Source organism: Manacus candei, unplaced genomic scaffold, assembly GCF_025592945.1.
Source record: "Manacus candei isolate 608988 ecotype Guabito, Panama unplaced genomic scaffold, ASM2559294v1 h1tg000037l, whole genome shotgun sequence".
Lineage (NCBI taxonomy): Eukaryota > Metazoa > Chordata > Aves > Passeriformes > Pipridae > Manacus > Manacus candei.
The window spans coordinates 596,559-614,516 of record NW_026138085.1 but is presented as its reverse complement, the minus strand read 5'-3'; the positions used below and the strand labels follow the sequence as shown (position 1 = coordinate 614,516).

Below are 17,958 nucleotides of genomic sequence, written 5' to 3'. Positions count from 1 at the left end.
TGCTTTGTCAATCCAGGTCCCCGCAGGACTTGCATCCTTGTATTTGCACCCCAGGAAATTACCAGTTTTATTTGGGATCAAAGAGTAGTTCAGCTTCCCAGGCCTGTTTCTCATATGAATACAGCTGAAAATTTGTAAGATGTAGTAGGGACCCGCTTGATAGGAATAGGGACTGATGTGGTTTCTGGGAAAAACAGTGAAAAAAAAGCTTTTGTGGGTCAACTTCTGGCTGTGGCAACACTGCAATATTTTGTTTTGCTCGTTGACTTGGAGGAGAATCACAGCTATGTATATGTGTATATTCAGTGTACAAGTTGCAGGGCTGCACTCTGAGTTTCATTCTGTTGAGGAGTTTGTGAATGTGGAGTTCTGGTACAGAAGTTGTGACACGTGCACTGTTTGCCTTTTTGAGAGGTGTGTGGTTGTATTTCAGGGTGGTTTGCAGGATGGGACTGTGTCAAATCTCCCAGCCTTTTCAGTGAAGCCAATTTCAAATTTTCAGACAAAAATACTTACATCTGTTTGAAAATCTACACTTAGAATTTGGAAAACTTAGTAATCTGCAGTTTGGATTTGATAGAGAATCTCTTGGGGCATGGGAGGACTGGCCAGGGAAACTTGTTATTCAGGCTTTCTCCATCACACCAGTCCTTCTCCAGACCAAAATCAGACCTGTGCTGTGACAATTGCAAATAATTTTGAGGTTTGCCTTCATGGAGGAATGCCTCTCCTTCCAACACCCTGCTGGCTCTGCAATGACTTAGCAAATCAGTGCATTTATGTAATTTTGATAGATGACTTCTTGCTGAGCTGTATTGTACTCTTAAAATTCTGACTCATATGCCTTAACATCTTAGTACTTTTCTTGGCAGCCTTAAAAAATCATACATTGGACATGGTACTGGGCCTACAGTGCTGCTTTGTCCTTGAAATGCTGCCCTGTAATTACTATGGCCTTACCAGTGGTAGAAAAGCAGGAAATTGGCCCAGGATAAAGATGCTCCTTTCTTTGGGAAGCTGTGGGCAATCAGGGGCACTCATGTCCTCATGGAGCAGTTTCTTGACACAGCTGGGAACAGTGGCAGTTTGTCCTACCCTTCTGAATTGCTGGTGCCTTGAGATGCAGAGCACAGGCTGAGGAACACTCGATTCAGCTCCCTGGAGGGGCTGGAGAGCAGGGCAGAGGGTGAGAGACGACTGTGCCGTGTTCATCTGGGGATGTGGCAGCATTTGGTCCTAGAAAACCTTGCTCTTGCTTCTGGCTGCTGGCAGGGGAAGTTTTATAGGCCACGGCCCAGACTTTTTGAAGATCTCTCTGAAAGGCTCACAGTTTGTTCTCTGTAGGATGTGCTTTCTGTGACACGTGTAGTGTGAGTTTTCTGCAGACTCCATCTTCTTTTAGGGGTTACTGTTCCAGCTGCTTTAAATGAGTCACCTAAAGTGTGCTGCTGACAGTACTGGCTGGAGGCCTTTTATCTCTTTGCTTAGCAGGAGGTGACATTTTCTTGTTTCAGGAGTAGTGGACTGTGTCTTCCTCTCTCCTGGTTCTGGATCAGGAGAAGCACATGGGGCTGTTTGCCCTGTGCATGGCCCTTGGGGCAGCTCCTGGAGCGGCCGTGCGAGGTGTGAGCTGGTGCTTGGAGCTTTAGTATTTGTTTTGTTGTTTGCACTGTAGTTTCTTCTCATCTTCTTTAATCTTTGCAAAGTGAGCTGTAGCCCCCAAACACTTGTTCATTGGGTGATTCAGGGTAGGGGAAGGAGCAATTGTTGTCAGTAAATCCGTTTCTCTGTCTTAGATCCACCAATCCGCCGCCCCACTAACGCAGTCGGTGCCGGGCTGGTCAGTGCCTTGTCTCTAACAGCTTTAGCAGTAATTGGGCTTTCGTTCAAGAAAGAAGTAGATACACCAAGCTGAAGATGATTGGCTGCTCTCTTTTAACAGACAAGTCTGAGAAGGAAAACCCATTCGAATCCCCTTTCATTCTGGATTGGTGGATCTGAAGCCCAGAAACAAAGTTTCAGGTAAGATGTCACCCTGTACTATATCTTGCTGCTTCTGCTTAGTTGAGTTTGTCCGCACATTCAGTCTCTTGCTTTAACTGCTTCATGTCCCCGAAGGGTTTGGACACAGGGAGTCAGCTGCTGAGCTCGCAGTCAGAAAGGGCATATCCAGGAGTTACAGTAGGACTGTAGGGAATTGCTGGTCTGCTGTGAAGGACAGGCCTAGGAACATGAGGCAAACTTCTGTGGAGCTGGAAAGCCGTGTGTGCAGGGGCACGGAGTGAGTGGCTGCACATCCTGCCCCTGGAAGGGCAGAGCAGCCTTGCCAGGGACTGCATTGAGCTTCTCGCGGAGTTCAGGGAGCTCGCAGAGCTCACCTGCTCTCAGTTCTGATGGCTTCAGCAGAAATGGAGAGAGTTTCTCTAGTTGTTCCTAGTACAAACTCCTGTAGCTTTTCCTGCTGAAATGCCATTTGAAATTCTGTTGTGGGCAGTGTCCTAAACCCTTTGTGGGATTTCAGTGGGAAGATCTGTCCCCAGCTGCTTTTGGAGGTATCTAAGCCAGGTGTAAGGCAGGGCCTTAGGGAGAGCCTTGAAGTGATAACGGGTTTATTTCAGAGCAGGGGAGGGTGGTTGTATTTTGAGTCTCATTCATCTGAGATTTTGAGATGACTGTAAAAGGCTACAAGATGTTGTCTCAGAGATGGGTTTGGAGGGTACTTTTGTGCCTCAGGAAGGAAAGCTGTGTCCCTAACTGGTAGGAAAATAAAGTTCTGCCAGTTCAGTATATGTGGTGTGAACAGGAGAGCTGCAGCTCTCCGAGTGCCCAGCTCTATTGTCAGTTAGTGCTTTGATGAACTTGGCAGCTTATTTCCAAAGTCACTCCAAAGCAATGCCCCTCAATTCCTTTGGACAGTAGTAGCAATAACACTAAGCCACTCGTGTGTTCTCTCTGGCAGGGAGTTGCTACAGCAGTTGGTGAGGCCTCAGTATTTAACCTCCTGTACCAGAGACTCTCGTAGGTGCCATTGGTTGTTTTAGCTCTGCGTTTGTCTTGCTGGCGTGGTATTTTGTGCAAAAGTTATATTTGAATTTAATTGATAAATACATGTGTAATGAATTATTTGCGCACAGGGTGCTGTTGGGTTTTGATTTGGTTTTTTGAGTAGTAGAATTTTATTTGGTTAGGGTGGAGAGGTGTTGGACATGCTGTTTTAGTGTAATTCTTTAAAATAAACCTGGGGTAAAATCTAAGGGAAGTACTTACTAACCTTAGTCTGGCACATTTCTTGCAGTCTTATCTAATATCAAATTGAATTTGCCCCATGCACCTATCAGACTCACTTTGGAGTTAAAACTGTAAAATAACATCTTCCTGTGGAATATTTACTGTTCAGGGTGTGCCTTTTTCTAAAAAGAGAAAATAAGGAGGCAGAAGTGAACTTGGCATCTTTTATGATGAAACCTGAAAAGAGGAAATAATTCAAAATACACTGAGGGGGGAAAAAAGAGGAAGCATAAATGTGTGCTCCTGCTGATCAAGATCCCCAGTGTTATGATATTTAATATTGCTTAACTTTTGGAAACATGAAACAGCCCTACAAAGGCAGCAGTAGAGCTGAGCAGGTTGATGGCTTTGTTCTTGCCCGTGTTTTGAATCTTACATTTCAGAAAGTACAACATAAGGCAGCTCTCAGAGCTGTGTCAGTATTTCTGCACAGCCTCTGGTGTGCAAACCCTGCCTGTGAATCCCGAATTTTGTTATGGGAGAGCCCAGGCTTGGACCTCAGGAGTGTGTGTAGTCGGGGGTTAATATTATTGTTAGTTATGTTAGGCCTCACCCTTAAAAACTTAATACAGAAGAGAGTCTGAGACAACTTTTAACATGTTAGACAAGTTTCAGCCACATTTTTGTACGTGTTTAACGCACTCAAAGTGTCTCCTGTCCGAGTTGGCAGCGCTGGGTCTCTTTTCCCCAGCTGTTCTGTGCTCAGAGCAGGGGTGCTGCTGTCTGGGGGTGTCTGGCCCCTCTGTTCCTGCTGCAGGAGAACAGGGGAAACCCTTTGCTTTGGAAATGGCCTTTTGAATGTAACACAGGGTGTGTTAATGCAGAAGGGAGTTTTGGAACTGGGGGAGTTGGGGTGTATGTGCATGAAGGAAGGAGGGTTAATCTAAATACTGTGTATTTTGGAAAATTTAGATGATTTCAGTTCATGTTCAGAGTGATTTACACAAACGAATTAGGATTTTCTCCCTAGTCCTTTGTGTCTTCCTAAAAATGAGCTACTGCATCTGACGAGTCTTATCCTGATGAATAAATTATAATGGAGTAAGATGGTTATTATATTCAAGGAAAGCATTTTATCTTCTCTCCACTGAACCCATATTCCTTTTGTAGCATTCATTTGGTGTAGCACACGTGTACTTTGATCTCCAGGAGCAGAGTGGGACAGCGTTATCCATCACCCTCCTGTGAATTCAGTGTCCTATCTAGAGCAACGGTGTGGTAATGAGGAGAATTTATCTGATCAATTATTTTCCCTTTGTCTTGCTTTAAATTTCCTGATTCCTCACTTAGTGCTTTTCCCCAAATGCAAGAGCTCACGTGCAGATCTTGAATGGCTGTTGGAAAGTTGTTGCATTGAACCACTTTTATTGGGAATGGCAAATCATTTGTCTAAATTGGTTTTCCTAATGGCACCATGACTCAGTTATTGGTTACCTATTTTTTTAAAATGATCTGATAATAAAGGAATAACCAAAAACATTTCACAGGTTAAAAAGAGTTTACTACTGTGTGGATAATTATTTTTGAGAAAATCACTTTTGCATTTGTAGTTCATCAAAGGACAGAAATGCAAGAGTAAATTGTATCTTAGACAGTTTTCTTGACCTGAAAATATAGTCCTCCTTAGATTGAAGCAGGTCACTGGAACCCGTGTCAAACTCCATGGGGTTTGGAAATACCTTGTAGGGATGGTGCTCCAACAGCCTTCCTGTCCGGACACTCGAGGTGCCGTGAGGCTGCGTTTGGCAAAGGCAGTGCCGGGATGGCACCAACTCCAGCAGCCTGGGACAGAGCATGTGGACCCCCTGCACCTCCAGGGGACAGCGGGGGCTCGCAGGGGCTGGGAGGAGCACGGGGTGTCACTGCCCCAGTCCCTCTGCAGAGCTGCCCTGCCGGAGCAGAGTGCAGAGCAGGGCTGGGCTGTCACCGGGACACTGGGGGTGCTCCTGCATGTCCCACAGAGTATTCACACACACCACACTGACATTCCTGCTTTCCCACCCCTCACATCCTCAGAGCACTCCTTCCTGTGCCCGGTGATTCACCACTGCTCTGCCTGGCACTCTGAATAAATCACTTACAGTAAAAGCTCCAGGTAAGATCTGGATGATATCCCAGCCTGCAAACCAGGATGGACTTCCAGCTGGCAACTGTGCCCTGCCGAGTGTAAAATAATACTGAAGGCCTTGCAACAGTGCTACTGCTTTATGGTTTTCATGTCTTATGGTGGTTAGTGCTGATTTTTGAGAAACAGATCTGAGCTTGATATTAAATTTGAGTTGGGAGCATAAGGCTTTCCCAGGTGGTCAGACTACCCTCAAATCCAAGTTTGCTTTTCATAAACACCCCTTTGTGCAGCACTAAACTGAACCCCCAGCCGTGGAGAGGGGATTAAGTAGCAGCAGTTACCCTATAAATTTATCAATATTAATTGTTAATAATTGGAAATAAAGAAGTGTCAGTTCTATTGGTCCAGGCCTAAATCAAAGTAAACTAAGCAGTAAATCACCAATGGTGAGTAGCATGTGAGTTTCTTACAGCTAAAAACCTGTACCTTTTTTGCCAGTTCAAATATCAATTTATAGCCCTATGGACATCCAGAGCACAACCTAACCTTGCTGAGGAACTGATCTGCTGTCCCAGGAAAGCTGGGAAAAGCATGCCAGACTTTAGGATTTATAAACTGAAAAGATTTGCTGGGTTCTGATGTTCAATTTCTGTGTAAGAAAAAAGTTGCTGCAGGAGGAGTGAATTAATATAGTTAGCCATGCTTCCTGGAAAAAAATGAAGTAAATTAGCTCCTTCATTTGTTTTACTGCATTTTCCTTTGGAATTCCAAAATGCCTCCCCTTGCCAATCTTTTTTGGATTCTGTCTAGAAACTGTTTGTAAAAAAACAAGGATATTTTTGCCTTATGACCCGAATTTCCCAAGCTGTAAATTTGGATTCCAGTAAATTTGGATCCAATAAGTGTGGATTCCTTAAATTATCTTGTATAAATAAAATGAATGCATGAAAACTTGCAAGGTCATAATTTTAATACTTTCTAAGAGCTGCAGCACAAGGCTTGGTTATGGAAATGCTGTAATTCTTGATTCTAACACTGCAGTGTTGCCATCCCTGGGCAGCAAAGGGATGATGGTTCCATCAGGAATACCCACTGTAGTCCAGAGGCATTTCTTGAGCAATTTGATGGGCTTTATAGGATAAATGAGGGATTTTTCTTTTTAAGGGATACAAAAGTGTGAGGATTTCTGTGGGACATCACTGTTTAATGATGCACTGAACCAAATGGTTTCTGGACATTTTACAGTGCTTTAACAAGACAGCAGTGCTATAACCTGGGAGAAGTCCAGGGGGAATGAAAACTTTGGATGGCTCAGGGCCTGAGATGTTCAGGGCCTTTTTTGATACCTTCATCCTAAAATGTTGGTTTGTTGGGTGAACACTGCTTTGTGCTTTGCTATTAATATAAGAAGCTCTTAGCATCTAAGATTTAAAGGCATTGAAGCACATTCCTTTTTTACTGATACTACTGAGAATTTCCAGGTTTGAATGCAAATGCAGCATTTGCATAGGCTGCTTAAATTTGAGATTTAAGGTTGAAACCTAAATCTTGCAATGTAATTCCTGGAGCTTTGCGTACAGAAGTAAAATCAATCATCTAATAATAAAATTAGGGTATGAATCCTTCCAAGTGTAAGGCATGGCAAAGGTCAGTGGGAGTTTCTGTGTTCTTGCCCTAGAGCTCAGAGCCCCTCTGTGCCCTGCAGACAGGGCCTTCAGGCGATCCCACAGCTCTCCAAACTTCCTGAAATCGTGCTGCATCTCCCCGGCATCCTGAGGAAGGACAAGTGGAGAGTGAAGGCACGAGTTCCGGCTTCTGCTGGGCAAGGTTAAGTCTGTAGTAACCATTAAACTTTTATTCCTGACAGTCCCTACGCAAGCAGGTCAAGCAATGACATGTCGGTGAACACACAAATATTTGCACGTTCCTGTTTGGTGTGAAGTGGGAGGCAATATTTAATTTGTAGTGTTGTGCAATATGGTTTTATAAATCCTTTCAGTTAGGGTTTCGTAATCCTGTGAAAAGGCTTTTGTGGGGCTTCAACTTGGCGTGGAAACGGCCTCGCTGTCTAATGTATTTTAAATTAAATTTAAAAAAATGTTCTTGAGTGACCCATCTTTAAGTGTTTAGAATTCAGCTTATTTAGGTATAAAGTAGTTCATAAAAGAAAAAGCAGTCTAACAACCTAAACTAGTGAAAAATAGTAAAACTATTTAGCTTATAATTTATGGACACCTACAGGTTTAGATTCATTAAAAACATTATACTTGGCTTTGTGCACCTGATCTTAACATCTTAGGAGACAAGTTTGCTGTGTTTTTTGATCAATGATTTTTATTAAGTCATGTGAGCAGAATGAAATTTTTTTTACCAGACCTATATGTTTTTAAAATGCAACATTTTCATTGGGCTTTAATAAATACCTGCAATGATTCCCTGAATTTTAATGGTTCAGTGTTGCAGAAACACCATACAGGAGAGAATTCCAGTGTGTTTTGATGCTGGGAGTGGCATCCTTGTCCTGTTCTTGCTTTAATTTCTCTCCTTAGCATGGAGATGAAAATATTACACTTTCTTTTGTTTTATTCATAAGACATGAAATGAAAACAATTAGTTTTTAACCCCTTCAGGTGCTCTGAGCTCTCTCCCCCTCCTCACTCCTGGCACAAACTGCTTTCCCAGAGGCTTCGCCTCCTGTTATTCCACTGTCAGCTTTGGCCTGTGTGGGGTTTCTCTTTTAAAGATCTGGTCTTTGTTATAACTAAATTGAAAGGCAGTGTGAAAAATACTGGAAGCTCAGTCTGTGCCAAGGGCTCGAGCTGGGTTTGTGCACTGCTTGATGCTGAGGAATTGAAGCCTTTTCCCCAACTTTATCTGGTGTATGAGCTGCTCTGCCCTTAAAAGGAGCTGTGAAATAATACCCTGGAGCTATAAAAGGTTTGGAGAGTCTCTGCAGAACACTTCTTCAGCTTCAGAAAAAACCCAGAAAGGATTTCCAAACTTTGCCTAACTTCTCCTGTCAGCAATGGGGAGTCTGGTAGTTAAGCTTGGTTCTCTATGGCTTGGGTGGTGGTGTGAGTAATAATTGTAGTCAGGGTATAATTTGGCTTTAGGATATCTTCAAACTGATAATTCCAAAGTTTTCCCCCAGTTTCTCAGGATACCATGTATCTTGACTAACCAGAACTTGGTCATGCAGTTTGAACTTAGAGATTGTTCCTGTCTAAAATATACCCCAATTTTTTGGTTGTCAGTGTCCCAGAAGAGAGACCGGAACCTCAGACACTAATGTTGGTTTTGCTGTTGGAATAAAGCACCACAAATAGTTTGGGAAAGCTGAGACAGTGGGGAGGACCAAACCTTAATTCCCAAAGCTCCTCCACTTCCACTCTCAAGATTTGCCACCCTAATGGGAACCTCCTACCCTTGTGTCTTGGGGGGGGGACTATGAAGGGAACACGTGGTGCTGTTCCCTTTTTGGGGTGCACTCTGGGGACAGGATCCTTAAAAAATCCAGAGAGAGGAAAATAAGGCAGCAGCAACACTGTATTAAGATAGAGAACGACACATGTTTTTATGAAATAACAATAAAGAACCAAAAAACCTGAGGATTTTTTACACATGATGGTGTTTGTGGTTCTCTTGTCTAGTTGCTGCATTCCCTGCAAAGAGCATTTGGCAATGGGTATATAGCTTTGATCCAGAGCTATTAATCTGGGTTAAGCAACAAAGATGCTCAGTAACCTAAAAAAAAGCAGCTGAAGTTGCTGTTGCTGAAGAACAGATCCCCAGTTGCTCCACTGAGTGTCCCAGCGTTTCCCTCTGCTGAGCGAGCCCCAGAACCTCTGTCAGCAGCAATGTGGGACCCAAACTGTGACAACTCCCAGACTACTGGTACTACGTTAAAACCTTTAGCTGGGCACTAAACCCAAGAGGTTACAAATGAGGCAGATGAGCTCAGGACAGAGGGGTGGCTTGTCCTGGACAGGACAGAGGGATGACTCCTTTGCTGCACAGGATCTTCAGTGGTTATTTTACCCTTGGCCGCCAACCCGGTGACTGATGTAGAAATAACATAGATAAGTACCCACGTTATCTTACTAATGAGTTGCCTGCCTTGAGTGATTTGTTGTGGCATCTAACTGCTTCTTCTCTTCCTTCCTTTTTGTCACCCTGCAGTGTTCTGTGCCAAGGTCTTTGTGGCTAGGCTGCTCCAACCTGGTAGAGAGCATGTGCGCACTGAGATGCCTGCAGAGCATGCCCAGTGTCAGATGTCTCCAGGTGCCTTTCTTCTTTCTTGTTGTAAATGTTATGCCTATGCTTTGAACTTGTGTTAAACTCGCAGGACTCTGTTTAATCCAATTGTTAAGTCTGCTAAATGTTTGTTGTGCATCCTTTTCTGAAATCTTCTACTTAACTGCATTGGAGGAGTGACTCTTAAAGGGCTGTCTGTGCCGGAGGTGCTGGGGGGTGGTGAGGTTGTGTTTGATTGCCTGTTTACTGAAGTTGTGATATAAGTAGCACATAGTTCTGCATGTTGCCTGCTACGTTTTGCTTTCTCGTTTAATTTAAAAAAATAACATAATGAGCTTTGCCATTTCTCTTAAATTGCAATGAACTGACTAGCCTGTGATATTTGTGTGATTTCATTTAGAAAGGATAAGCTTTTTGTTTGCTGCTGAGCGCGGTCCTGGGTGTAGCCTTACATTGGTCTTTGCATGTGTTTGAATGCAGAACAGTGAGCATGGAGTCCTGGGGTCTTTGGGTTGCCCTGTTCACTTAGTGTTTTAATTTAAAGAAGTGAAGGGATGGGGGCTTATTCTGCATAGAAAACCACTAAACCTTAAGTTCTCTGTTGTTTTTTTCTAGTAAGCTGTTGGAGCTGAGCCTGCATAATTTATAGATGGGGAATTGCTGCTGTTTCTTCACTGGTTTGGGAGGGATTGAAAATGATAAAAAAGGAGCTTTTGGTACCAGTTAACAATATTGAACTCCCAGGGGATTTACCTTGGAAAGAAAATGCCCAATTTGTGTAGTAACTGTGTGCCACTTCCTCAGGTGCTTCTGAATGTATCGTTTTTTAGCAGAGCACAGTGATTATTTAACATTTGTATATTTTATAGCATAATAACATTATTCAGTGGTTCAGTCTTTCATGTGTACAAAGTGAGTACTTAAAAGAAATTGTTTTTGTGAATGAAAACGAACAATTGAGTTTTGTTTGTCACTCCATTTGAGTTCAGCCACAGTCTTACCTTAGAGAGCAACCAGTTATTTCAAAGCCTCTCCTCCCACTTGCAAAATGTGGCCACTTGAGTTCCAGCAAATTTCAGTTTCAGAATGAGAAATTCCTTCAAATTTTCTGTTAAAATAGAAATGTTTTTCTGTTTCAATGCTTTATATTTCCCATTTTGAAATAGTATTCAAAGCAAGGAAAAAACACCCTGAGATAAACACATAGAAGGATAATTCAAATGTATAGAAATTATCACTGTCTCATGGCCAAATAATGGTTATAGAAGGTGCCTATAGTTGTGCCAGGGCAGTCACTGAGGTTTGGTGTCTGTCTTGGGAATATTCGCAAGCTTGTTCTTATGTAAAATCTTCCTACTCCCTTTTCCTGATCCTCAGTATTGACGCCCTCTTGGAAAAGTAAAATAAAACTTTGTTTCAGTGGGAATTCTGAATTTCTTTTTCTCCCTGGATCTTATCTGTGAGTGGCCAAAGGATGTCTCAGAATGTTTTAGCAAGTGATCATGGTTGGTTTGAAGCTGGCCAGTGATGTTGGGAGTGTGGTGGGATGGGCAGGGATGGTTCCTGAGCCCTGCTGAGGGTGGGAGCTGCTGCTCTGCTGCCACGGCAGACCCAGGGCTTAATTTGTTACCTCCTCCCTACCTGATTTTGCAAGTTGTGACTTCAGCCTAACTGTGTTCACCAGCTTGAGAACTGTTTCAGGACTTCTTAGTGCTGAGTCTGAGAACTTTGACTGTCCCTAGTTCCTTATAAATCAACTCCACTGGGTACATAAACTGTAAATTAAACAGAGGCAAAACTCTGCTCAGGCTGGGAGTTGATTAACTGATGCAGAATGTGTTGTATTACAAACTTCTGTTGATAATATTGATTACAGGATAAAGTACAATCCAGTTTGTTCACGAACGTGCCGCTTTATACACAAGGTTTTTGGAAACTTGTTATCACACAGATGTGGTGCCGTATAATTAAAACCCAGAGCTAAGGCAGCTGTTTTGTCAGAATGTGTCACTTGGAAAGATTTCTCAAACCTGTCGTGTTTTCAGGAATTATTACAGATCTGTCAGCTTTTATGAGAACCATGTTGAAGTGCCAGTTCATTTGTGTAAGGCTTTCCTGCTCCATATGCCTGTGGGAATTGCACAATCCCAGAACATTTTTAGCCGTATAATAGCAACAGTTATTAGGGTGAAGGAATTTCAGTGATTAAGTACATGCTGCAAGGGCAGCCCCGCTGTTCAGGCAGGTGGGGTTGCTCTGGGGCTGTGGGAGCTCAGTGTGTGCAGAGAAACAACTGTGTGTGTCCAGCCTATTGTACAGGTTGGATATTAGAAAGAAATTCTTTACAGAGAGGGTGCTCAGCCATTGGAATGGGCTGCCCAGGGAAGTGGTGGATTCTCCGTCCCTGGAGGTTGTTAAGATGAGGCTGGACGTGGCACTTAGTGCCATGGTCTGGCAACTGTGGTAGTAGTGGATCAAGGGTTGGATTGATGATCTGAGAGGTCCTTTCCAACCCGTCTGATTCTATGATTCTATGGGGAGGGACTGAGGAGGATTTCACCGGGATTTTGTTCCCCCTGCCTGTTGCAGGGCTCGTGCTTTGTTCTGGCTGCACCCTCCTGATGGGTTGTCCAGGCAATAAGAGGGATGAATGTCCTAAGCAGGCAGATCCCTGGGGGATTTGCCACTCAGTGGGGTGTGCAGGGTGCTTGGCTGGTTTGAGTCCAGTGGCTGAGGGCACTTGGTGTGTTCAGCTGGAGAGGAGGAGGCTGAGGTCAGACCTCATTGGGATCTGCAGCTCCTCCTGAGGGGCAGCTCCATCTCTGCTCTGGGGGGACCAGGGACAGCAGCCAGGGAATGGCTGGAGCTGTGTCAGGGCAGGCTCAGGTTGGATCTCAGCAAAAGGTTCTTCCCCCAGAGGCTGGTTGGGCACTGCCCAGGCTCCCCAGGGCAGTGGGCACAGCCCCAAGGCTGCCAGAGCTCCAGGAGGGTTTGGCTGATCCTCTGGGGCACAGGGGGTGACTCTTGGGGATGGGCCTGTGCAGGGCCAGGGGTTGGACTGGATGATCCTTGGGGGTCCCTTTCAACTTGGGATATTCCATGAGTCTATGAAGTATTGCTCCAAAATGAAGGCTTTTTTCTTTTCATTAAGGTCTAATTTATTTTGTAGAACTGCAACCAGAAGAGGTTTTGAATCTTTTGGGAGTATCTGTGGAGATTCTTTTTTTAAAGTTCTCCTTTTGGGTGTGTGAGCTGGTGACAACTGAAGGGGAACTTGGAAATGAAAGTGGCACCAGCTGCTTTTCCCCATTTTTTATTTTTGGCACCATGGCTTGCTCTTCATTGTTTCCTGAGCTGTAAGCCCACATATATATCAGGTGGGGCATAGATAGATCTTGGTTCTGTAGCACACAATCTTTTAGGGTAATGATGATTAATAGGAAGTGCAAGGAGGGACATACAGAAGCTCTTGGGTGATTCACAGACCTTATCTGGGAGATATATCTGTTATCTGTGTGGTGTCTGTGTAGAGTAATTAGTGAACAAGCCAGAAAGAGGCAAGAAAAGTCTTAAATCTGGAGCCTTGTAGAGTCTCTTCAGGAAGCTTTTATTCAGTCTTGGTGCTTTTTCAAACATTTAGGCTTCAGGAGTCATTTGGAACCCATCTGAAAGGAGGAGGCAGAGATCAGGTTTGTTCTTGCAAACCATCTTGTTCTCCATGATGTTGTTAATTATGAAACCTAACAAGGCTCTTCTAAAATGAGGGTGTAACATTAAGCAAATACCTCTGATACCCATGGATTGGAGGTGGTGTTCCAGTTGTCCACAAATAGTCTTTGTGTTTTGTGCTTTTTTCTCATGCAGTCAAATACCTTCATAATTCCTGTAGTTTACTGGAAAATTATTTACTTTCTGCAGTCTGTGAGCTGTTAGTGAATGGAGAGGAGAGACAGATAATTTGTTAAAAAGTATTTATTCCTATTTGTGGTACTTGGAGTTTGCTCTGATCTATTCTGACTTGCAATGTAATTGCTATTATTTGGAAATAAAGTCCTTGGTCCTTATCACTTGTTGCTGTTGCATTGAGAAGCATATATTAAATACCAGTTCCTAATACTTGAAGCTGTTATAGATTCCTAGGCCTTATTTTTAACTCCTTAATTATCTTTAATAATGCTGTTGTACCAAGGAGCTCACCATTATGAATGCACAGGGATTCCAATGGCTCCTGTTTTCATCTGCTCCAGTATGGATCTGACTGCAACATTAAACCCATACTGGTCTCTTATTTAGGTCTCTAGAGGAACTGGTTCTATTACCAATTGTGTAATGCAACCCTGTGGGTACAGCACCTTCCATGGCTTCATCCTTGTGGAGCATTGCAGGGTTGGAAGCGTATTTGTCACACTGATTTGGGAAACAGCTCCAAGAGCTCCGTCAGGCATCAGCCAGGGCTCTGTAAGCAACGTCTACAGTGTGAACTGGAGACTAAGCATCCAGCAGCAGGAGATAAGAGCCCAGACATCACTTTGAATTATTGCATAATGTAGGATGTGATGAAATAGTCCTTGGGAAATGAATTATTAGATAGATGTAATGAACTTAACCTAGTAACCAAATATTGCCCCACCAACTTTCTTCTCTGTTTCAGTTACACTTTTCCTTCACTTTTTTAAAAAAAAGATCATTTTATCTCTCTTCTAAAACTCTGCTTAGGTTTTTTCATGCTTATTTAGACCCTCACAGGGTCTTTGGGGATCTTAGAAAAGGTTCTTTTCTACACCTTTCTTTCTATTTATTGTTCTTAAAATTCTCAGCGTAATTGCACGTCGTGCCCTGCTCTGGCCCTCCTCTCCTGTTCACACATGGGCTGTGGAGCTGGGAAGCTCTAACAGAGAACAAGAAACTTCTCTCTTCCCGAGCATCCAGTGGGAGATATCGACCTGTTCCTCCACAGGCCACGTCTTAAAATTCCTGCGGTGGCTTTGGCAGACTTGACTCCTCCCAGCCCGTTCTCCCAGTGCTCCATAGGCTTGTGATGGTGCTCTTGGCTTTACCTGTCCCGTATCCTGGTTCTGCCCAGTGGCATGTCCAGCTCCATGGGCTCTCCTTCATCCGCATTTTTGTTTTCATGGTGTCCCCACACCCAGAGGTGTCCAAGGAATGACTGGCTGTGGCACTCAGTGCTCTGGGCTGGGGGACAAGGTGGGGATGGGGCACAGGGGGGACTCCATGGGCTGGGAGGGCTTTTCCAACCAAAGTGACTGTGATTTTTCCTCCATGTGTCCTGGTGATGGATGAGCAGTAGAAACAGGATGTTGACTTAGTTCTTGGTGCTCTCATTCCTGCTTACAGGTTGAGAGGAGTGGATCAGTTTATAACTGGAAGCTGTCTTCACAGAAATTGCAGTCTTAATTTGAATTGGCCAATTTGTAATTTATTGCTGTTCAGAAGAACCTATTTGCCCAGGGGCAAGTGGAGTTCTGGAGCATTAGGGTGTATATATGTGTATTCATTCCTTACACCAGCATTCCCTGCAAAGGCAGTTATTTGTTAGTGCTGTCACAGCTGAACTGAAGCACAAAGAATCTCAGAATCCCAGAATGGTTTGGGTTGGAAGGGACCTTAAAACTCATGTTGTTCCACCCCTGCCATGGGCAGGGACATCTTCCACTAGTCCAGGTTGCTCCAAGCCCTGTCCAACCTGGCCTTGGACACTTCCAGGGATCCAGGGGCAGCCACAGCTTCCCTGGGCAACCTGTGCCAGGGCCTCCCCACCCTCACAGGGAGGAATTTCTTCCCAATATCCAACATAAATTTCCCTTCTTTCAGTTTAAACACAGAAACTTCCAGAAGGAAGTTTATCTTTCTATTTATTGATGATACAATTTAGGATTAACTTGCTTAAGCTTCTGTTTGTTATTCTTTACTAATTTTGAGCTTCTTTTGGTTGATGCTTCTATTCCTATACCAGAGGGAAATACAACAACAGAAATTGGAGTTGGAAAAGTTTGTACTTGAAAGCCACGAATTTAACATCATAACTTCACCATCCCTTTTTCATGGTACAAATTCAGGCACAGACATGATGTAGTGTTCTTAAAATGCCAGCAAGTGCAGGAGATGCCTTTCTGCTCAAGCCTTTTCCTCTGGAGCATGAAATCCCAGATGGGAGGTGAGGCCTGGCCTGTCACTCTGGAGCCTGCATCCTTTTGGAAATGTTCTTCTCTGCAGCTGTTAAAATGAGTTGTCAGAACCAGGCAACTGCTTTGCTGCCTCTATTAGGTTGGAAGGAATTTACAAATACCTCTTTGGCATGTTTTTTGGTATTTTGCCTCAAGACAGTGGGACTGTTACTATTTCTTTTTGGAAACAGTCCAACAGATCCATTAAAAAGAAATACATATTTGATTCTTTTCCTTTAAAGGAACAGAGCGTTCTCTCCAATATCTGAAATATTTGTGCTTGTCTCTTTGTTTTAAATGGGCTTTTTTCAGAGACACGAAGCTTTCAGCCTGAGCCCCTCAGTGTAGAAGCAATGAAAGCTCTGCCCATGGTCAGCCTGGTGCTGGTTGGGGCAGGGGGATGGCCTGGCATCCCCAGTCCTTAAATCTGAGGTAAAAATGGCCAGTTTTCCCTCTGGTGACCAACAGCAGTGCTTCCCAGTATTGTTGACTCTTCTGGCTGAAACTGGAGGCTGCTCTCAGTTGAAGTTAACAGGACTTTGGGGGTTGTTTTCAGCAGTTTCTTGTAACATCTTTTTTTTTTTTTTTTTTTTTTTTTGAGTTCTTTGTGTGGGTGTTACAGATTTTGAGTGCTGATGTGACAGCCCAATTTGGTGGTAGTTGCACTTACTGCAAGTACTTTGCAAAGGGTAACATTGCATTTTATTCCCCCTCATGCTCCAGTGCTTGGCCATCCTGGACTCCACCAGGACTGTATCCCATCCATTTCCTGTGGAGTGCCCAAACTGGGATGGGCACTAGGATGGGTCTCAGAGCCAGGCACAGCTCTGCTGCAGCCCCTTAGGGGGACAGCAGCTTGTGGAGCTTCTGCTGGTGTGGCCATGCTGGTGCTGGCTCCGGACACCGGCTGGATCAGGAGCTGTGGAATGCAGGGATTGCTTTTTCCAGGTGTGATTTGTTCTCCAAGGAAGGATTGTGATAAGCACTTCGTTGTCCTTTGTGTGTGTGAGTGCTTTCAGCTTTATGGCTTCAATTATTAACTCAGCCTGTTCATTCTTAGGGCAGAAGAGAGAGCTGCTCTTTAGGGGGTCGACTCCTAGTGTTTCTTTTGCAGTAGAAGTGAGTGGTTACTCACTGGATTAACTGCAGCCCCTGAGCGAGGACTGAGCTGTGAACCAGAGCTCTGCTCAGTGCTTTCCTCAGCGGAGGAGAAGTGTGTCCCTGATGTCTAAAGACCAGCAAATGGAGTAAATATCTGTGAGTTTTGGTTCCTGATTTTCCTCAGACGTGACGTACACCGGTCCCTTGGCCTCTGCCACGCCAGTCCAGCTGTATTCCCTGTGGTCTGTGGCCAGCACGTGGTGAGAGCGGCCTGTGGAACCACGTGACAGGTTGGGGTCACCTGTGGTGGCCTCCCCAGCATGGGACTGTTTGAGAGCTGCCAACCCCCAACCTTTCTGCTCGTGGGGAAAAGGCTTTGCTGGTACAAACAACTTCATACACATGAGTGCTTTTTTTGGGCTTGATGGTTCTCAGTGGTTTTTAGAGAGCACTAAAGATCATACACCTCATCCCTGAGCTGCACATGGGCTTGAACAGAGGAGTGACCCCTTTCAGGAGCCCTGCTCTCTTTCTGAAGAGCTTTTCAAATGATTTCAGCCATGGCTGTTGGCTGGTGGGCAGTTCTCTCATCTTTGTCTTTTCCTCAGAAGTTGCAGCTAATCAAAAGTTAGTAATTTACTTAATCACTAATCTTGATGATCGAGATTAGGAGGAAGTGGTGATATGACTCCCTCCTGAGATACGTCACTGAGCTGCTGCAGAAGGGACTTCTGAACACAGAAAAAGTGGTGTGAGCTTAGAGACCTGGTTCCTATTCCTCTAGGTGACCTACTGGCCTGCCTTTTGCTGGTGTTTCTCTTGTTCCACATAAAGATCTCAATCTATCCTCTCTCAGACTGGAAGGATCTGTCCCTGTGGAGACAAATACATTTCTCTGTGATGCATTCATGTAACCCCACAAAGTACTAGACCTTGTCTCAGCAAATCCAGAGCCCGTTGCTCAGAGCTGCAACAGGGAGTGTAATTTTGACATAAATCTGTGTCCCTTAAAGCTTAACACAGTCCCACTAAGCTTGAAAGATTTCACAGGGAGTGGGCAGG

The 17,958-nt window shown here is 44.2% G+C and overlaps 1 protein-coding gene across 6 annotated transcripts in view; it reads left to right on the top strand.

Moving 5' to 3' along the window:
• FBXW11 (F-box and WD repeat domain containing 11) overlaps positions 1-17,958 on the top strand; it is a 78,768-nt gene that overhangs the window by 5,937 nt on the left and 54,873 nt on the right. The window contains exons 2-3 of one of the 6 annotated variants that reach the window (XM_051793791.1): positions 1,943-2,022; positions 9,536-9,637. The exons of 1 other annotated variant lie outside the window; for it this stretch is intronic. In XM_051793791.1, coding sequence (XP_051649751.1) covers positions 9,587-9,637 — 51 coding nt within the window. In that variant the 5' untranslated portion in view covers positions 1,943-2,022; positions 9,536-9,586. Of the gene's footprint in view, positions 1-1,942; positions 2,023-4,398; positions 4,507-5,359; positions 5,384-9,535; positions 9,638-17,958 lie in introns of those variants that run through there. 4 more of the 6 variants (XM_051793795.1, XM_051793794.1, XM_051793790.1 and 1 more) reach the window with 4 other exon arrangements.